This window comes from Parasteatoda tepidariorum, chromosome 4 (assembly GCF_043381705.1).
Source record: "Parasteatoda tepidariorum isolate YZ-2023 chromosome 4, CAS_Ptep_4.0, whole genome shotgun sequence".
NCBI classification, from domain to species: Eukaryota; Metazoa; Arthropoda; class Arachnida; order Araneae; family Theridiidae; genus Parasteatoda; species Parasteatoda tepidariorum.
In genome coordinates, this window is record NC_092207.1 from 99,171,242 (window position 1) to 99,193,994 (window position 22,753).

At 29.6% G+C, this 22,753-nt stretch overlaps 2 protein-coding genes across 10 annotated transcripts in view; one reads left to right on the forward strand and one right to left on the reverse strand.

Moving 5' to 3' along the window:
* Positions 1-8,307, forward strand: part of LOC107441187 (calpain-D) — a 54,117-nt gene extending 45,810 nt beyond the window's left edge. For all 7 annotated transcript variants that reach the window (XM_016054348.4, XM_071180247.1, XM_043041934.2 and 4 more), the window contains exons 12-13: positions 593-771; positions 4,481-8,307. In XM_016054348.4, coding sequence (XP_015909834.1) covers positions 593-771; positions 4,481-4,658 — 357 coding nt within the window. In that variant the 3' untranslated portion in view covers positions 4,659-8,307. The remainder of the gene's footprint in view (positions 1-592; positions 772-4,480) is intronic.
* Positions 8,308-8,667: 360 nt separating this feature from the next.
* Positions 8,668-22,420, reverse strand: LOC107441209 (monocarboxylate transporter 12). 3 transcript variants are annotated; one of them, XM_043041930.2, is made up of 5 exons: positions 22,117-22,409; positions 15,283-15,506; positions 14,275-14,418; positions 11,917-13,089; positions 8,668-9,684 (listed from the first exon to the last, which is right to left on the reverse strand). In XM_043041930.2, exons 1-5 carry the CDS (start codon positions 22,134-22,136, stop codon positions 9,554-9,556), a joined length of 1,692 nt encoding a protein of 563 aa, XP_042897864.1. In that variant the 5' UTR covers positions 22,137-22,409; the 3' UTR covers positions 8,668-9,553. The 3 variants fall into 3 exon arrangements, with proteins under 3 accessions (XP_042897864.1, XP_015909868.2, XP_042897865.1); XM_016054382.3 differs by having other exon boundaries at positions 15,283-15,496; positions 22,117-22,403; XM_043041931.2 differs by lacking the exon at positions 15,283-15,506 and having other exon boundaries at positions 22,117-22,420.
* Positions 22,421-22,753: the final 333 nt, after the last annotated feature.

Sequence of the window (22,753 nt, forward strand, 5' to 3'; positions counted from 1 at the left end):
ATATGACTCTCTATGGTGTTGGGAAATGGAGCATTTGTAAAAGAGAGAAAAAGGAAAAAAAATCCAATAAATTTTCATTCCGTTGAAATTGTGTTGAAATATTCGTAATATGTACTTATTTCTATAATTATAAATTATTGACTTTATAAGACTTTTCGAATTATTATTTTTTATGATAAACTTAAAAATCACTTATTTTATAGTCTAACTTGCTTCATACAAGTTTGAGTGGTATAGATTTTATAAAACAGTATAATAAATAAACTGAGATTTTATTGTCAATAAATATTTTTTAAGGTTCAATCGGGTCATGTTTAAAATAAAAATGAAAAATTTGTAATATTCAATTTTAAATAATCATGAAAAAGTTAGCACTTGATATAAAGCTTTTAAATCAGTAGTTTTTTTTTGTACTGGGGCAACTGTATTAAAATGAGTTATTAGAAGGTGCTAACTGTTGATGGAATGTCATTTAATTCGTAATAACGAAACTAAACTCAAACCATTGGAACCATAATAAAATTGTTTTGCTAATTGGTTTCAAGACAGTATTGTATTCAGTTGTTTATGTAAAACATCAATTCTATTTCAGGGTCGAGAGGGTATGACTGCATATTACCTGACCAAAGGTTGGGCAGGTCTTGTTGTCGTATTGGAGAATAGACTTCCTGATAGATGCATTCAAGTCATATGCGACTGCTCTGAAAGTATGAATGTTGTGTCCACTCGCGCCACACTGCGTACTGTTGATAGTATACCTCCCCTTCACAGGTAGGGTTCTCATCCCATTGGTTACTATTCAATTTTAAGTTTTCTTTTTAATGCTTTCTAATGCGTCTCATCTACTCAATTTTATGATCAATAAGCAATTATAATTTAAGTTGTCTGTGTTAGTATTATAAAATATAAATATCATTTAAAATTATATAAAAATAAATCTATGGTAATGAAAAAAAAAATACAGGTACTATAATATTATCTTGTTCCTTTGAAAAAAAATCTATATTTGAAGACTTGTTTTTATGCGCGTTTTAATTTGCCACTTTATCGAAATTCAATTTTCCCTATATTTTTTTACTAAAACTTTCATGACTTGGGTATTCCTTTCAAATACTTTAAATTTTTGAAATTTGAGAAATTCAAAATTAATTTGATATTTCAGTTGGGTTGATATTTTTGAAATTAATTCCTTCCAAAGCTTCTATTTTTGTTTCTTCGATTATTTCAAATCATTCCTTTTCACACTCATCTTTCATTCAGTGAAATAAGCAAGGATTATTCTACTTCAGAGAAAAACACACTCTAGGCTAGTGTGTTAGGCTTTTGAAAATTTTTCTTATCAAAACTTATAGCACAACAAGAGGGGAAGTCAAGTCTTTAATGTGAAAAAAATCACTCTGTACCTTTTAACATTCTAAATCGGGGGTTTCCAACTTACATGAGGTGGGGGGCCTCTATTAAAATGTCAATTGGCAGGCTACAAATTTATCAAAATTTTATATAGGACTCTTTTATGTTTGAAGGAACATTAAATATTACTCTTAGATTTTTATCAAGCTGTACAAAACAAAAGTATTGAATTACAAAATAAAATAAGAAGTCGATTTTTACCTGAAAAATAAATTATTTGGCACCGTTAGTATGTTAAATATATCAGAAACGAAGAAATTAGATTTTTTTTAGAGAAGAAAAGTACTTTATAGATTTTTACGAAAATTGTCCGCAAAAAATTACAACTAATATATTTTAGTTCGCGGGCCGCCAGTTGGTAACCACTGTTCTAAATAATGAGTCAAAGAGGGGTAAAACACCCTTCATTCACTCCAATGTATAACTGCCAGCAAGAACAATACCCCTCCTAACATCTGTTCAGAGCAGCAAATGAGCAGGAAGTCCCTATTGAAATGATCACCTATTGTATATTCTTAACTGAAAATTTCATGCTAGCTGGTGAACCATTCCTTAAAAATATGCAGGTTTTTTTTCATTTCAGTACCTTTTCTTTATGCAATTAGATGAGGATCGGTAATAATAAATATCCATTAAAATGAGGAAATTCAACATTAGTTTTATATAAAATGATTTGGTTTTATTAAATTTTATTCATATAAGCGGGTTATTTAATTATCTGATGTGCAATTAAGTGGGGACGACTGTATATGGTGTACAAATTTTTTGTTGAATAACTTGCTAAACTAATTTTTGTATTTTTAGGAGTTTTTAATATAATTTTCTTTTTAAAAAATTACAGAATCTTCTCAAGTACTAGAGTTGCTCTAGCATATAATTCATAACATTTAAAGCGTGATATACTTTGATTGCCTTTCTTATTAGTATAAAATTGAAAATGTTATCATTCAAATGTGAGATTTATAATTCAAGTAAATAGAAATTTAGATAAAGCTTTATAAAAACTTTAACTCCTATTTGTATTTGTAATATCAAGACTGACGATATGATGATAGAAGATGGTAAACTAATAACACTATTTGTTTCAAACTTTTAAACAATATAGGGTTAAAAAAAAACTATATTTTATCTCTATGAATTTTTTAAAGAAAAATATATGGTCCCCAATATTCCAATGCATTACAATGTAACATGATTTGAAGATGCAAATTTACCTTTTGTTATGTCAACAAAAATTATTTGCTATCTGAAATATCAGTTATAGTGAAAATTTTAGATTCTGAGTGGGCAATGATCTCAATTTGTTTGGATAAGTGAGGTTCTACTGTATTTAAATTGTATAGTTTTGTTTTACTAAGTTTGCTTTGCTTTTTATTTTACTAATTTTTAAATTAAAAAATTTTAGATTTTTCTAAGGCATTTTTGAGTATTCTTTATTTTTAAAATAGATTGAGTTTAGATTTGTTGTGATTAAAATTAAATTATTTGAAGAAAAAATAATGTTTAATTTTTTTTTAGTATGGAAGGACAAAAACAGGATATACATTAATTTGAATCCAATGCTTTTGGGTATCTTCTGACCTGAATTAAATATTTCCCATATGAAAGGTTTTCCTATAATATAACAATACTTATAAAATACTTTACACTTATAAAAGCAAATAATTATCTTGATTTCTCTATCGAATTTTGTTTTCATAAATTTATTTTGTAATCATCTCTTTTGTGCTTTTTAATATATTTTTAAAATTAAAACTTTGTTCAAGCCTGATCACAAACTAAGACAAATCCTAATAGGAAATAGAAATATGTTAATATAATTATGAATTAATTATATGAACGTATATTAAAATAATGTTAATTTTAAATACACGTTGTTTGTGTGGAAATTCGTGGTTCATGTTATTACAAAACATTGCTAGAATCAAAATGATTCCCTAATTTTTTCATGTTCTTGTCTTAAGTACTTATTATTAGGTACTTATTAAGTACCTTTCATTATATTTATGTTGAAATAATTCAAAAAGGAAAAAAGAACTTTTGTTACTGATATTCAGTGAAGGTCTTATAATATTCTGACGCTGAGTACTTCACAATAATGGCCAAATTGAGAGAAGAAAGTAGGCCTACAAATCACATGGGAATATGTAGTTGTAAATGTAATCCTGAGCCATTGAAGAGGGTTTTTAAATTGTGTGTAATATACAATATCTACAGAATATAACTTGAAGACACATATCTGTATGGAATGAAACACTTTCGCAAACTTATAATTTGCATCCTTTTCTAATGTCTCCAGACCTTTTCCACATAATTTTTTAATCTTTTAAGAGTGCCTACCTTTCAATTAGGCCATATTATTTTGAACCCGGCCGCAGTGCTGAAGTAAAATATCCTCAGTGACAGGCGAATCACGAGTTAGATTCGTCTTGCCGTCAGGTAAACCATGGAAGGTTTTCCTCTCCATGTATCGCACATGCAGGTTACTTTCATAAAAGAGTCCTCCATGTAAGTAAATTTCACTCAATATTTGATTTAGGCGTGGCCTTCTCTTCTGGTTTGGGTTCAAAATTACAAGGCTTTGGAGTCGAACATCGGTAGTCGTAAATCTTAAAGTTAGTCGGCTGTTCGACGACGGTAATATGTAATAAATAAAAATAATTTATAGAAGGTATATTACCTAAACTTGTTAAGTATCTGAAATTTTGTTATTTTGATATAATGACCTATGTGCCAGGATTTTGTTCAGAAATATAATTTTTTAAATGAACCTTCAATATGAATCAAATGATATGCTTCTTCATCCGCTGTTTTAATGCTTGCCATACTATTTATAATGTCATAACAACTTAATTCAATGTAATATTTAAATCCTACATCATAAACTGTTCAAACGCATGTGAAACATTTACCCAAAATTTTTTAAGCATTCATAATTAGAAATATTTATAATAATAATTATAATTTGTTTTAATAATGATTTTATTCATTTACAATTTTAAAAATGTTTTAATACTGATTTAATATTAAGTATATCTTCCAATTTTTTTAATAATATTTTATATTATAGACAGGTGATTATAGTTCTCACTCAACTAGAAGGCAGTGGAGGTTTCTCCATAGCTCACCGTCTTACTCACCGTGTGTCCTATAGTGGAGGACTTCATGATTGGGGCCCACCAGGAACAAATCACGTACCCCCAATAGATCGTAAAGTATTTGGTCTACATGCACCTCGACCATTGTGACGCGTTTCAAATACTAAAACATTAAGTCTGCTCATTGTGATAGGGTGCCACTCAAACACAAAAGGATCTCTCACTACTTATTTTATAAAATTTAATGTTTTTTTTTTCTCCCTTGTTTTATATTGCATTTGAAGACATAAGTGTGAAATAAAGGTCAAGCAAAAGAGTGCATTTTTAACATATTCATTCTTAGAAAGCTATTGAAAATGAAAGTGTTCAATTAAAATGGTTAAATTTATTTCCTGTAGATGAATTATTAGTTTTTTCAAGTATCTGATGCAATTTTATGATTTAGTTGTTTATATTCTTGTATCTGAATCAGTTATTGATAAAATATAGGGTGCTGAGTATTCTGAAGAAAAAAATTTGAGCAATATTTATTTCTCGTTTGAGATATCCGCTACAGATACTTTTTTTTTTTTTTTTTTACTCTCAAGCACTTAAATCTTCCGCATTTTTATTGAGTTAATATGAAATTATTATATTTCATTATTTTTCTATTTAATACATGAAATCCAGAATCAGATTTATTCCATTTAATTTTAATTTCAACAATATTTTGAATTATTTTATCCATAGCTTGGGCTATGTGTTAAATGAATAACAATTTTTCATCTTGCATTTTGCTGACTTTGAAGTTAGTAATAAATGAATAATTTTAAATTTAAATTTAGAATAATTTGTTTAAGGTGCTAAATTTAGATTTTTTTTTCTGGACATAAAATTTTTATGATAAACAAATTTGCTTTTTTTTTAATGAAATACTACAAAAAACTATCTGTGATGATTGTTAAATAAAGTATTGTTTGAACAATGGTTGATGAACCATGATTAACTCGCTTTTTATTTTGATTAAAAAAAATATTTACTTCCAAATGAAAATGTATATACAGTTTGAATCATGTGGAAAATAATATTTACCAATAACATATATTCAGTATTTGGACAAATTTTGTCATCTGATATTATAATATCCTTTTGTTTTATTTATTGTGATATAATCACCAAATCTATTTATGAATCAAAATAAATTAATATACAAGTACAACACTTATAGTGAGTATTAATTTTTTTAAAAAATGTTTGTAAATTTTCTGTAGCACTTTCAATGATTCAAATAATTATATTTACTTGCGTTGAATTTGATTTTATATTTATTCATGTGGTTTTATTTTAATCCATCTAGTATGTTTCATTGTGTATTTTTTTATTTTTAATTATTTTACTAGTTATGAATCCAAATAAAAGTTTTAATATTTAAATAAATACAAGTTTTAATACACATTATTAACTGAATTATGCTCATTTTTGTCTAGTCCTAAAATATGCATGTTGTATGTTTGTTACTGAATTGCTTATAAGTTTCATATATAGAATTGCTTACATAAATTTATCTGAAACTACTTAAATGCTCATGCAGATAAGTAATAAAAAGTTTGAAACTATTTTTGAAAAAGAACTTTATTGAGTGTTTCTTTTAAGTAATTTAATATTTACAATGCTGTATCAATATTTTCTCTGAAAATACATATATTTTTTAACTATTCTGGCCTAACCTTACATTCAGTGATAAAATTATATTAAACTAAAAAAGGTCATTTGACCTTCTGGTTTTCCTCCTTTGGGCAATGATTCTTTTATGCGTGACAGTGGGATGAGAGGAGTGTGGGTGTATAAGAAAGAAAAAAATAACAGAATGAGTGAAAGGGGAAAATAAAAAATCTATGTAAATAAAAGAAAATACACATTTGAAAGATACATATACTAATAAAATCTAAATTCATAATTTTAATAATTTTCTATGTAAATTCAAAAGTAAAATATTTTATGCTAAAAAAATTATTTTCAATTGTGATCATTCTTTTCGGTATTTTAATGCCAAAAAACCACAATTTTAAAACTGTTTCAAAATTCCATATTATTTTTTACAAAGTATTTTTCTGGCTCCAAATATTTACCTTACAAGAAGTTTAATTTTATATTAAAATTAAGTAGATCCAAAATTTTGGACAAAAAATTATAGCTTTAGAGTATCTTGCTCAACTTTTTATTATATTTTAATGTTATTGTTGCCTCTGCATAAGTATTAAGAATGGAAGTGTAAAGAAAATTACTTATAAATTGGCAGATTTTATTCATTGCTGAACAATTATATTATGTTTTACAATCAATCTTAAAAGTATCAGCTTGTACTTCTTATTTGGTTCACCTATATTTAAAATTAATTTTGTTTACTGCTATTTGAGAAAATAATAATAAATTTAAAAAAGAAAAAAACTGTAATAAAGTTTTACTGTAGTCATAACTGTAGTTTATACAAAAGGCTGTTGACCCCTTACCTCTCATGCACGCCACTGCTATGTAATAAAGGAACTGGCATGTCCATTGAAGAAACAGCTCAAACCATGATTTTTCTTGTGCAGGTTTTTCTCAAGTTAATTTGAAGATCTTTTACAGTTCAAACTGCTAAATTTAATGCCGAATTTTTAAAAATCATATAGAAACATTTATAAATATTATTTTTTTAAATTTTCACAAAAATTAATGTGCATATTTTTAAAAAATATTCATTATCTATGTAAAATTTATTTCATTTTTAAATTATTTGAAATTCTATCTGCTTTAAAAAAAATTTTAATTGCCATGTATCACTTTATAAATTATGTAAAGTTAGGTTTAGGCTAAGAAAAATGATAAACTTTCCTTTTTATCCTTCTTTAAGTAGAAAACTTTAATACTCTTAATCAAAAATGTGGTATTTTTATTATGTAGGATTATGAACATAAATGTGATTTCGAATCAATAATTAATAAAAAAAAACTGATAGAAGATAGAAAGAAGTCTATACTTTAAGTGACTTATAATATTTCTGAAAACATGTGACTGAATTAACCCATCACCCACTGTCTGGATCAATTTTAAAATTATAATAAAATAAATATAAATTGAGATAATGTTATTAAAGTGAAGGTTTAAAAATAATTGAAACACTTTTGTTTTTAAAAAACATGCATATACTTGCTATCATTTCATTGTAAATTTTGAATATTTAAAAGAAACACTATAAAATGAATTCAAAATAATTTCAGAAAAAAACTTAAAGATTATACTGACAGTAATTAAAAAATTAGAGAAAATTATTAACTTGTTATTCCATAGATTAATTTGATTTGCCTTAATATCTTTAAGTAGGTGAACAATAGTTCTGTTGCGGGCTATTTTCTTGAAAAGACAGTAGAAAGCTTTACTATGAATTTACTTGGATAAACTTTACATTGTAGATATACTCATTGCAAATATTTGAGCGAAAGTTGTTGTTGGGGTCAATGCTAAAGAGTGCCTATGGTTGTGAATGATAGCTTTAAAAAATTTGTTATTGATTGTGATTTTTTATTCAATATATATTGTATGATTTTTTTTTTTAATTGTCCTATTGTGTTATGCATGTGTTTATCCTTTTAAACTGTATTGTATATATTATAATTTCATTTTTATGCAATTTTTGGAATTTTACACCAAGATTGTCATAAACATTTAAGTCAGTCATTATGTTTAAAAATCTCACTGTTGTTTTAAATGCTTTTTTTTTGCCAAATTTTTTTTATTTATTTTTGCGTTATTGTGTACAATAAATCTTTTATGAACAGTACTTAATGAAGTGTGTTTTATTAACTTAGTAACAAATTATATCTACCTAATATCTGGTTAAAAAATGCATCATAGTTGCATAACATTTAAAAAATAATTATAATACAAATTTAGAGTTTAATAATAAATTTAAAAATAAGAATTAAGATTAAATTTGAGAATAATTTTAAAAAATTTACTTTGTAAATTATTGTTAGGAAAAAAAACCTCATTTTTTAGATTCTATTTTCATATTTAAAAAAAAAAATTTATTTCCATGTTTCAACAAAGTCAATTGAATTCACAGCCGTACTGTTTTTTCCATTTAATTTTAATCATGACTAATTGTATATGCATCTGAAATCAAAAACAGATCTTAATATATTAAAATAAATGAACTTTATTTCATAAATAACATAAAAATTAAACATTCAGATTTTTCAATTCATTTCTTGTCTGTATTTTTCAATTTGGAGATTTATAGATAAAGGCATTATCAAAAATTCAAAGCATATCAATAACTATGGTTAGGCTAATAAATTATTATAATTTTAATTAGTAATGCATTTTAGTATACAGGTGAAAGGATATAAAAAAATATATTTAACAGTTTTATTTATTAATGAAAAGTTATTGAGAGTTCACTTTTATAACATATTTAACTTATTCAACAACAAAAAAAAAACAATAAGTTTTTCCAATTTTATCACTAACTTCTTCTATTTTCCTCATAACGATGTCTTGACCACTTATATATGCATACCTGTCAACTTTTAATCTTTTCAGAGATGATATTCCCCAGTGGTAGTAAAATAAAGTTTAAATTACGATTTTAAGCAGAAACATTCACTGTATTTTAAACAAGTTTATGTAGATAACTACAACAGTATTACATATTAATATATATGCTTGGATTTTTTAAAAATAGTGGTGGATCAAAAATATTATAAATTAAGTTTATAAATGCAAGGAACATATAGAAAGCATAGATTTTACTACCACCTTAAATATAGAAATAAAATTTTACGCCAAATGCGTAAAAGTTGGCAGGTATGTATATGTCATGAACATTCTCTTCGAATTCACCTAAAAAATGCTTCCTCAGCTTTTCCACTTGAATCTGGTGATGGTTCAAATATCTTTGAGCGCTAAACTTCCTCTGTTATATGTGTGCACTGTTACTTTTTCAGTTTTCTTTGAGCATTATAAAAGTGGTTTTTATCAGTGCCAGAACAAAAGTATTCCCAATAAAAGATAGTGGAATAGTATCATTTCACTGTGCCTCTTATGCAGTTTACTAATCGAGGGAAAAATACCAATAAAAAACTACAAGTGATGCTAACTGCGATCATAACATAAAGAAGACCATCATAAGATCCCAGCTTACCACGAAAGTAACCTAAAAGTTAACAAAACATATTAACTTGGTAGAAAAATAAATATAACATTTTTAAATGAACTGAACGGAAGATTTGGGCATCCTAAGTTAGCACACTATCTAAAAATTTCCAATCTAGTCAAGTGTATTAAAATATCAAAAATATATAATTTTGAAAATAGTCATAACATTTCTAATCTTATCATTATGCACATATTGTACATAAATATCTAATTATATTTTGTACTAAATTTTGCTTTTAAATATTCCCATAATTCATTGTATTTTTAAAATTATGTTAAATTATCATCATCATCATTGGCACGACAGCCCAAAATGGGCCTTAGCCTTCTCGAGTGTTCCCTTCCATCCTGACCTGTTCTCCGCAACGGTTTTACAGTTCAGTTCGAGAAAGTCCTTATCTATGGAATCGGACCATCTGAGTTAAGGATTAAATTATTATAAAACACCGAGGTTGGTTAAAATAATGAAAGCACTTACTTCATCATTTCTCAAGAAATATTTAGAGAATTATTTTTAAACTTTGGAAGTGTTTAGGTCTCGCTGTTTTTTATATATATCAATAAAGATAAAAGGCTTTTAGAGGTTTGATTGTCCATCAATAAATTACACACAAACAAAAGAAATGTTTTTGAACACTCTATGCCATAATCTTGTAACTTGTATCAATTACGTTGATTATCATGTACAATATATAACAACTGTACAAAATCTGGTAGACTAGCTTAAATATTCCCGGAGATGTGAACATTTTTATAAATAAAACTAATTTTTTTTTACTTACATTTTCTTTTTATAACTGCTGAAATATTATGTAAAATTAAACAAAATGTTAAGAGTCATTTTTAATTAATAATAAAAATATTTTAAAATTAGAAAATTCGGTAAAAATTGCGCAAGATATGAGTATTTAAAGTAATCCTCTCGCACTGAGAGGATTACTTTAAATACTCATTACGCGCTACTGAAATATGCACGGAAAATATTAAAAAAAAAAAAATACAAAATTAAATTTGTGGAAAATTGCTTACTATTCAAATCTTTTTGCAAGAATTACCAAAAATCGCTAGAAACTTTGTAAACTTTCAAGATATTTAAACATAAGCTACCAAATACGATTCAAAACAAAATTATGAAGAAAGATTTTTTTTTAAATGTTTGCCGCGTAGTATGAAAGGATTACAACTTTTAACGAATTTTTTGTCAACTTGTAAAATGGTATTTTTATTATTAATTAAAAATTACTCTACAAATTTTGTTCAATGTTATAGCTACAACAAGAAATGTAAGACTAAAAAATTAGTTTTTTATAAAAAATATTCATATCTCCATGAATATTTAAGCTAAGTTAACGAAATTTTGTGCAGTTATTATTCATGGATAATCAACGTATAATTGATACAAGAGATATATTTTTTGGCATTTCAGAAACATTTTTTTTCGTTCGTAATTTAATGCTTTAAACTTTAATGGTATGTATGAGAAATCGCGTGACCTAAACACTTCTAAAATTTTAAAATATTACTTGAGAAATGTGAGTAAGTATAGAAGTGTTTTCATTATTTTGTTCAACCCCTCTATACATATAAAAATTAAATATATTTCTTAAACTCTATTTAATATAAATTTGTAATAGTTTTGAACGTTTAAAACAGGAATAGATAAAGTTTTTATGAATTTTAAAGTCGAAATCTATTGAAAATTGCTGTTTAACTGTTATTTTTGTTTTTTACCTGCTATTATTTATTGCAATTTTCTGAAGTGGACGCCATACTGAAACTTTTCATCACAACTTTTCATACACTTGTGGTGTTGGTTGCTTTTAATGTTCAGGAGACTGTTTAAAAGAGAGATTACATTATTTTATTATTCATTAATATAGAAAATATTAAAGCCAAATGCTGGTTGGAGACGGTCAATAGAAATAGTCTGTTCTTTGTCACGTATGGGGAAGAGAAATGTTATTCGCTTTTCCGGAAGCCTTTGAATGGTCCGTCATAAAGGAGGTTGTAAATATTTTCTGAGTCCCTACTGTCGAATACATTATTTTCCGGATATTTTGAGCTGAAGTCGTGATTGAATTGATTCGTAAAAATGAGCTCGGATTGACCCTGTAAATTTCAAATTATTTATGGAGGGGTATGAAAATGTGTGACGGAAAGTTTCTCCATTGGTATAGCGTCCTCTTAACTACTAAGCAAACTTATCACTAAAAAATTATAACACTTTTACCAATAAGTGGTGACATGGCAAAGCTCATGGGGGCGTACATAAGGAATCTTGATGCCATTGCCATAGCTCTCTGCTCTTTTGGAATGAATTCGGTCACTATGCCTGGAAGTCCAGTTGTATTTCCACCGCATGCAAATCCGAACAAGCAGATGGCAAAAATAGCTGTAGAGAAACCTGACACAAATATCAGAAGCAGGCAAGAAAGTCCCATTACAGCAAAACAAGAGGCACTGAAATTAGAAACTGACAAATACTTCTTATCTATTATGGTACCTAAAAATGTTCGACCTATGGTGTCGAATAACAGAAGACCCATTACAAAATGTACCTCTAAGTGTTCTTCAACTTCCTTGTCCCTAGCGAAATCCACCATGATTGTCCACGATATATACATTAGAAATGCGTGCGAGCTTTGAATGAATGTTACAAGTAAATACACGGGGTTCCAGAATATGTTGAACGAACTACAAAATGGCTTACTTTCTGGGTCTTTATTGCTCGATAACCGTTGATTTCCCAAATCCGAGTGCTTTGCTTTCTTTTCATGGTTTTGATCCTTTGGTGCATTTTCTGGCAGAATATTTGAGACTGAGCATTTAAAGGTTTTCATGTCGTTTTTTTGACTGAAACCATCGGATTTAATATTTTCTTCTAATTTCATGAACAGATTATTCGATTTAACAACAGTGTTTGGTTCCTCAGAATTTAATGTTTCTTTGTTTTCAATATTTTTATGTCCTATTATGTTATTCAAGTAAAAGTTACTTTCAGTTACTTTAGAATAATGAATGTTTTTAAAACATATTTCGCCGCCGTTTAGGACTTCTTTCGAATAATTTTCGCCATTCGTAGCTTGATTGCTCAATGAAACACTAATATGGTGTAAGTCACTTGAAGAAATTGAGTTTTTGCGTTTTCTGATTACTTCGATTTCAGGTCTAGGTTTGGTCAAGAGCATTGCAGCAGGCACGCTATGCAAGATTATACCAGCCATAATCAAAAATGTTCCTGATACTCCGTAGTGAACTAAAATCATATCCAAAAGGGGTGGAGTTGCAAAATTGGCTAATCCACTTAGTCCAAAAACAATTCCATGGCCTTTTCCTCTATGCTTGTCAAAATGTCGATTTATGATTTCAGGAACCAAAGCTGTAGACCATCCAAAAGCTATACCTTAAAACCATGAAAAATGGGCTTAGTTTTTTTTACTTTGCACTAAGACAAAATAATTTGATTTCTAAAATGTTGTGTAACATGCTTGTGGTAGGGTTTCTTTAAAAAAAAAATATTTTTGCATGTAAGGCTAGTTTATCCCATTGCTAAAGTAAATATGTTTAGTATATAAATTATTTTTATAATTAAGCATTCGGCTCCTCCCCCCCCTCCTATGCGACCTATAATAAACTAAAATCAACTTCATGGGAGAGAAATATGTATAGAATGTTTGACTTGTTACTTTGACCAGCTTTTATTTATTTACACACCCCGTTGGTTGGTTTAACGAGGCCTACATAACTTCAGATTGATGGGTACCAGGCTGCCTAGTGCGTAACATCCATAACTCCCTTGGCCGACGACAGGCTGTTGAAAGAGTGCTTTATTTATCTATTTATTTAATCAGTATTTATTTTTTTTATACGGACGTGACTTTACATACATAAATTATTTTATTTCAGCTGTACTAAAATTAAACAATTGTCGCTTTTGCTATTTCTTTGAAATAGTGCATTTTAATTCATTTTTCACGTTTTTATTAAACTAGTTTTATAATTTGTTACAAATCAAATTATGGCGTCAATAACAAATTCATTAAAAGTATTTGTATGTTAACCATGGAAAGGTCATAGTAAAAAGAAAAACTTTTCATAAGTGTTTTTAAGTCCAAATATTTTTTTAATTATCTTAAATGATTTATGAATTGGTGAACTTTGATCACTCTTTTCCAAAAAACTATAGTTTGGGAACTTATGGCTTACATAGAATCGTAAGCAAATATTTATTACAGAAATACAAAAATAAAGATTTAACTAGAAATTTAAGTTGAATAATTTAACGATAAATTACTAAGACTAATGTTCATATTTTACCTAATAAGTCGAGGGGATTCGATTTTTATAGTGAGCTAATTTGATAATCCGTTTGGTTTTGATGAATGTTTTCTCTTCTCATTAAATAAGCATTTCTACAAGTCTTAATGTACTATTCTGACTTGAATTATATTGGGCGGTGATTAGAGAAAACCACTTTTTTTAATGAATTCAACAGAAGCTATTATCGGTAAAAAATGAGCTTAATAATTTCCTATAAATTATTTGAAAGAAATATATATCTATAAAAGATGGCAGAAATCAAGATTACCGTATATTATTCCCAAGCACACATCAATTGCTATGATCCCATCTGCAAAAAAACATCCACCAACTCCTATAGTTAGTAATACACAACCACACAGAGTCACAGCTTGTAGACCAAATTTTTCACCAAGAAATCCTGCAAAAGGACCTGTTAAAAGAGAACAACATCGAAATAATTTTTTTATTTTTTCAGAATTTTTAATGAAAATGATGATGGTGTTTTTACACTGGGGTGCGTCGCAGGTTCTCATAAATATTTCCGGTGTATTTTGAGGCCCTTTGGCTTAACGTGTTCACTGTGTTGAGTATGTTTTCTGTTCAAAATGATAATTTGCAAAATAAACTTAGTCTCGCTACTCGAGCTAAATGCTAACGCATGCACGGTGCACTGCTTGCAACAAGAACAACTGAAAAGAAGCCTAATGAAGACTGCCAAAAAAGCGTGTTTTTTTTCTAAATATAGCAACCATATCGCTTTTTTAAAAATGTATCCATTAATAATTAAAACAAATTTTCACTTCGAACGCACTTGAATTACTTAACAACATGAATATCTTATGACATGTAACTGATTTAAGCTCAGAAATTATATGAAAACAAAATTATCTGCTTGGAAATTAACTGTAGCAAGCAGCTGTAAACTTTCTTACCGGAAGTCGTGAAGGTAAATAAAGGTTTGCTTTCATTTGTATAGTTTGTCTAAAATAAGAACTCCCCAAGACATTCGTTTGAACCTGTGGCTGTGACTATGGTAACGAGGTATGACTATTTCAAGCGGGGGTGCGGGCTCACTGTTTTGGAGTAGTTTCGAGTCGGGTTGTCGAGAGAAAGAGAATCTCTTTCTTCGTTCTATTGTGTTAGTCCTAGAGTGAAGCTACCCTACCTAAAATGCGCCATTCTTGTTTCCATAGCAACAGACGGCCTCACACTTTGTGGCAAGAGGAGTTCATAGCTTGGAACACCATCCGTGGAATCTGTATGCGAATAAGGATAAATGTGTAAAAATAATTACCAGATAAACTTCTTGCGCAATAAGCCATGGCGAAAGGAAAAGAAGTTGCTTTTCTGTTTGTGTTGTAGCGGTCTAACATTTCAACGAAGAGTTGGGAGCCTAATCTCATGGGCCAGCATGCTAACAAGAGAACCATACTCGCTGCTAAGGCTACCACCCAACTCTCTAAACTGTCCACTCCTCTTCTTTTCATTTCATTCTTTAGTTTTGTGAACTGAAATTGACTATAAATATTTTAATTCTGCTGTTTATATTACATTGAAAAAAAAAATATATAAGGATGGGAGTAAATATAAATATAGTAACTATAATAGTAATATAAATAAATATTAAAGAGGACTCCCTTTAAGAGGATGCTATATCCCAAGAGAAGCTATATAAGTAATATATATATACAAAATATATGTTATGGTATAGTAATATATACTATATATTAGTAAATTTAAATTTAAAGTGAAGAAAAAAATCAGTTACAATAAACAAAAAGTATGCTGATTTTTTCCCCTCCTAAATATCAAATTGCAAACAAGTTATGGCAGGATTAGCTGATAGGGGGCAGAATTAAAAAAATAACATTATTTTTTCCCCCCATTTGATATTTTGAATGGGGAAAAAAATCTGTGTTTTAATAATTCGGTGTTTAAAATATTCTGTGTTTTTTTTCATAATTGATTCTTTGTTAATCCGTGCCAGAGTTTTCAAAATAATTTTTTTTTAAATAAAGAAAAGAAAGAAATCGAATTTATTTTACTTAAAGTAGATTTTTTATATTTGAATCAGATTTTTTTGAATTTTACCAGCTAAATCATGCGATAAAATTTACTAATAATGCATAATATTGTTTAAAAACAATAATCTAAATAAAATAGTTATTTGTTAATAGTTATTCAAACTGTAATAATTATTTATTATAAACTAATCAATGAACAAATAAAAATAAAAGCATGATTTTTTTTCCAACCTAGACATCGTAAAATTTGAAAGACGGGATTCAATTTGTCCAATCCAATCAAAAGTAAATTAGTTTAGATCAGAATACATTAAAGAAAAATAACATACTGCAAGTTTCCCTGGGCAGAACGAGTCTTTGCTTCATTATTGATATTATCTAACTACCTATTTAATAAGTATTAAAAGCACTTTAATTTAAATGAATATATTAGCAGAATGCATGTTTATTACCTGCAAATTATTTCACGCATAGCGGATAGAAAATTATAGTTAATAAGTTTCCCGCCACTCTTTTTCTCACTTAGACTTCTCTTTTTTTTATGTTTATTTTAATTTTAAAATGTAATAATTTACTAACATCCCCCCTTTCATTCTTTCTTCTTCGATTTGAATAAAAACCTTATTAATAAAATCAAACTTAAAAAAAATAATAAAAACGCTTAGAATATTTTTATGAACATAGTATAAGAATATTTTAGACTTATATAATGATTCATTGTAAAAATATCATTTGGCTTAAATCAATAAATTCTTTTTAAAAAAATCACAATTGCTTTAAATCAATGATTTAAAAAAAAAATCTAGTGATTTAAATCGTAAAATTAACTATGCCAACCCTTATCTGGACTGTTTATTTTTTCCTTCCATATTTTATATGATATTACTAACGTAAATAGAAAGAGAATTTACCATGCAGAGATTCTCCCGCGGTATAGGATCCTAGAGGTGATAAAATCATATAAAGTATATCTTGCTTTTTCTAAACAAATTGATATAGTTGATTCTTTTTGAAGTCTTCACTCATGTAGTACACCTGCTTTAATTGTGTCGACAAAAATATTACAAAAATAATACTCCGGAGCTCCGTTTCCTTTTCATTAAACCATCTAATTGATTTTGAAAGCATTTCATCACTTTGAATGATTTTCATTACAGACATTTCTCACGGTTCTATTTCATGTCTTCATAAAAATATTTATATGATATTCATTCACATACGATATGAATGATTGATGGCGCGTATATTAATTATTTTTATTAAAGAGACGTGATTTCTAAGATCTGAAAATAACTACGAATTTCGGAAAAAAGAAATCCTTCTATTGAAAATAATGTTAAAAATTAAGAGCTGAGCATGTTCTCAGCGACCCATACTTTGGGAAAAATTATATTAATTAACTATCTGCGGCGGCTAGTTGACTTCTATTACTTTGGCGACATTACTATAAATTCGTGCCACTATTGGGTAATAAATAAATTTATAGAAATGCGGCTTACAATTTATGCGTATTAGTTTTAAAGACTATTTTAATATACGTTTCTTATTATAACAGTAGGATTAAAATACACAGTCCAGTCACATTAATGTGACCACCTGTCAAAATCCAGAATAACCACCTTTGGCAGAGCGAACCGCTACGAGACGTGCAGGAAGAGAGTCAGTTAGGTTTCTGAAAGTGTTCACTGGGATGTAGAGCCATGCCGACTCCAGTGCCGTGGACAGCTGCGCTGGATTACGCGGTTGAGGATCCATGGCGCGAACAACCCGATCGAGGTGGTTCCACAGATTCTCGATTGGGTTTAAATCCGGTGAGTTTGCTGGCCAGGGGAGTACGGTAAATTCATCCTGGTGTTCTTCGAACCACGCACATGCACTGCGAGCTGTATGACACCTCGCATTGTCCTGGTGGTAGATGCCATCATTCTGAGGAAAAATCATTTGCATGTAGGGGTGGACATGGTCCGCAAGGACAGATACGTACTTGTACTGATCCATCGTGCCTTCCACAATGATGAGTGCACCCAGTGAATGCCAGGAAAACATTCCCCAAACCATAACGCTCCCTCTTCCAGCCTGCAGCCTTCCGGCAATTGTTGCAGGGTGTTTGCTTTCAGACGTTTCACGCCGTATACGCCAACGTCCATCTGTCCCATGGAGCTAAAATGTGATTAATCGGAAAAAGCCACCTGTTATCACTCTGTGGACGTCCAGTTGCGGTACTGGCGTGCAAATTCCAGCCTTCGTCACCGATGAACAGCAGTCAGCATGGGTGCATTAACCAGGCGTCTGCTGCGGAGGCCCATGCGCAGCAACGTTTGCTGAACAGTTGTTGAGGATACACTCTTGGTAGCCCCTTGGTTCATTTGGGCGGTCAGTTGCTCAACAGTTGCACGTCTATTCGTCTGAACGCATCTCCGTAGCCTTCGTTCGCCTCTTCCATCTTTGGCCCGTGGTGCACCACATGTGCCACGCCGCTTGTTTTGTATAGTGCCATTTTGCCATGCACGGAATACTTTTACCACGGCGGCACGCGAGCAGTTCACAAAATCAGTCATTTCCGAAATGCTTCCACCCTTGGTCCGAAAGCCAATAATCATGCCCTTTTGGATGTCGGATAAATCGCTACGTTTCTGCATTGCGCCAACGACTGAAATGCTTTTCGATGCCCTTGGACATCCAATATATACACTACACTGTAATGGGCTGCCACATGCACTTTGTGATTGATTATTTCACGTTGACGTCGAAAGTAGGTGGTGGTCACATTAATGTGACTGGACTGTGTATAACCTTCATTATATTCTTTTTTGAAATCTTCTCCGTATGAAGGTTCTTTTCAAATGATGTCAAACTTTTTGAAATCAAATCTTCACTCGCCAATATAACACTTCATTTGAAAGCGCTTCGTGAGTGAATATAATAAGTGATAATCTCAGCTGAGTTATTTCTTTTTAATTTTTCTTCGCAATTTAAATTACGCCACAGCTCATAAAGACGTTTTATGTGCTGTATAGTGCGAAATAATTGAATCAGATTTTAAAGAGAATGAATACTATTATTGGAGAGATATGAATTATATTAACTCTAATTGCTTCAAAATAAGGTTTTCTCTCACCCACACTACGTCACTTCCAGGTATCTCATTATGTAAAGGTAAAAATAATAAAAAATAACCTGCACTAACAACATTTTTTTTTAATACACAATCTGCTGTTCTTAAAATATAATATTATTTATAGCAGCAGTTCATGTGTGCGCTATTGTAATTTATTTGGGATTTCTGAAATGAAGCTACGAATTCGAAACATTAATAAACTATATTTTCATGTTTCCTAAAAAATTAGAAAACTGGTGATGACATACATAGATGTAAAAATGTAGATTTATACTTCGTTTGACTTGACTTTTTAAAATAGAAGAGGTTAAAACTGCTAACACAAGGTTGATATCACTTTTTTTTCGTGTTTTGCTACTATTTACCTAATTAGACTTTTAAATCATTGATTGAAAATCTCATCCTCTTAAATATTTATGGCTCTTTATTATGTATTTTTTTTAAAATTAGACTTATAAATTAGTATTTTAAACAACATCGCAACATATGTAAACATAAATGAAGGTATAAAAAAGAGAAAACATTTACATTTTAAAAAAAATAGCAATTTTTCTTGTATTCCAATAAATGGACAATATTAATAAACCAAATCAATATGAAGAAAGGCATAAAAAATAATAACACGCAAGAATTTCTTAAATATATATTTTTTTTACCTACAGTGTTTTGAAGTACGCTAATTAAATTTCTTCTCCATTAAGTGTTTATTCATTTCTTTAAGAGAAACTATTTAAAGAAGAATTGAATTAATAAAATTTACCTTGATAAATTCGATTGGGACAACTTTGAAAGAGATTTCCGTGTTTGGGAACCACTATATTTTACTTCATTTTTTTGTTTAATTAATTTGATACAGTTGAAGAAAAATCGCGTCGAGATATCGATGTTCAGTTATCAACATATTTGATTATGGTTCAGATGTTTTTTTAATAAAATTAAGCGTTCCTTTTTTGCTTCTTCCAATGACCAAATAAATAAGTGAAGTAGAGATCGATTTTGTATGTTACATTTATGAGTGTATAATCAATTTAAATGTTCTAATTTTTAAATGTGAAATTTCTAGGCAAGGAAAGAAAAATAGAAATTAAAAACCGATTAGTTTGAAATCAGTAGAGTGAATATAATTTAAATCGAACAGCCGACCCTATTTTGATTCCGTAACTTTGAACCCGATCCAGAAGGCAAGGAATCAAACACTAGAATAAACTAGTTTTTGAAGGAACTAACCCACATTTGCCGTACATAGAGAGGAAAACCTCCTACGGCTAGCCAGATGGAAAGGGGATTATAACCCATGATCCGTCTGAGACTGAAAATATTTTATATCAGCATTGTAGTCGGTGCCAGCCAGGAACAGAATTCATATATACCAGCCAACCAGCAGGCTGGGATTCCAGCCCGGGTCACCGCATTGGGAGGCGAGTGCTAAGCCACCACTGCTCCTGGCAGAGTGGTTGAGAAAACGTTCCTCAATGACACACCAAAGTTACCTCCGATAAACCGGGAGTATGAGGTACGGGTCAGAGGTTGAGGGAGTTCTACCCCACCTACCAGTGCCTCCTAAAAGACTTTAAAAAAAATAAAAATTTTATCAAATTAAGTTAATAGTTATACTAGTTAATATGAATTGCTCTCACTATCAATACATTTTTATATGCTTAATAAATATAGTTTTATAAAATATATAAACCAAAAAGATATCAACTGAAAAATATGATACTCCCACCCCCTTTGACCAGAAATTCTGGCTACGGGCCTGATGAGACATCTAATAGCGGTCGTTGAACAGTCGATCCAATTTTAAGTTTACGACTACCAAAGTTTAACTCCGTAGCCTTGTAATTTTGAACCCCATCCAGAAGACAAGGGAACTACTGGATCAAATATTGGGAGAAATTTGCCTTCGAGGAGGACTTTTTGATGAAACTACATGTGAAGAGGTAAACCACGAAAACCAGGCATGGTTTGCCTGACGACAAGTGAACTCTAACCTATAATCCGTCTAACACTGAAGATATTTTTTGTCAGCACTATGGTTGGTGCGAGCCGGGGGCAGGATTCAAACCCGGATCCTCTCATGAGGGGGTGAGCTCTCTATCTTCTGAGTCACTACGACTGATGATGTATCGGTATAGGGTTGAGGTTTTGGATGTCTGCATTTTCAAGGAAGTTGGTCCTGCTTTCATATTTATGGATGACAGCAAGTAGTCAGAGTCAAATAAAAGAACATCAGGTTAGATTTTCTAAAAAATGAAGATAAGCAGGATGAACTAGCCAGCCTCAACAATATAAGAGCATGTTTATGATGGATGGTGTGAGAAGTGAATTGAAAACAATGTTGCTGAATGATTGGCACCAATTGCTAGTTGGAACACTTAACCAGACTTATTTCGAATATAAAGTCATGGTGATAGCATTCAATTCACGTCTGTTTATCTGTCCTGTAAGAGAAGATTACATTTCCAATTAAATATTTTTTCGTTAGTCTCAGTAATCACTGTTTCATACCTTTTGACTTAGAGGAGTGTGAATGCTTACCAACGTCTCGTAATTTTCTTGTAGTAAATCAACACTTATGCATCGACCAAATTTTAGTAAAATTTGGAGAAAATCGACAAATTTTGTCCAACTTTCTTTATTTTAATCAACTAGTCTATTGTGTGTGCTTGTGTATGAATAAATATAATAGCATAGCTGATAAATATTTCTGTTGCAGAAACACTTTATTGAAATCGGAACTGATTCAATGCTTCTAAAATTAAAATTCAATGTATATCATTCATCCATTTTACAAGTGTAACATTTTTAAAGCAACGGCAATTATGTAAAATAAATTTATAATCAGAATTTTAGTTCGATGATAAGTTCATAAAGTTTTATTTTAATAAATAGAGTTTAAAATTAAACATCCACAATTATTTTTAAAACTCGCAAAGATTTTGGGAGAAAGTCGAAAAATTAAATTATGAATAAAAAAGATACTTACAGATAATCCTTCGTTTCCATCCAAACATTAAATGAAATTCATTTAGTTCATTATAGTGTGAAGATCAAAATACGTGATTATCGACACCTTTCCATGATACTTGACTCTATAACCTATTAAAGATGGTGTGCAACTTTTATAAGAACTGTAAAATTCGTTGTGACAAATAATCACTTCAGGTCGAAATGCTCTTTACGCAAGAATTTTAGGAATTTGCAGCAATGACCGGAAAATTAATTCTTCATTAATTGTTAAAGATGGAATAAACAACGGATACAGTTCACTCATAAATCCAATAAAAAAGAAAAGCAAAAAATTTACCTAATATTCAAACGAAAACTGCAATATTCCACCACACTCCAATGTGAAGAAAAAAATATCGTCTGGACTGTTAGACAAAGTTTCGAGAATTTGAATGAGGAAACTTCTAAATCACTCATTGGGTGCTAAGTGGTCTAAGTCAATGAATGCCATTATAGATTGTTCGAAAACTCAGTCAAGTTCAATCGCTTAAAATAATTTCGAGGTCTTTCTATTTTAAAGAAAAGAAGAAAAAAAATCACCCTAATATTCTATGCACTTAGGGATTTACATGAAATATGAAAATTAATAGATTTTGTTTTATCATGCAAATGTA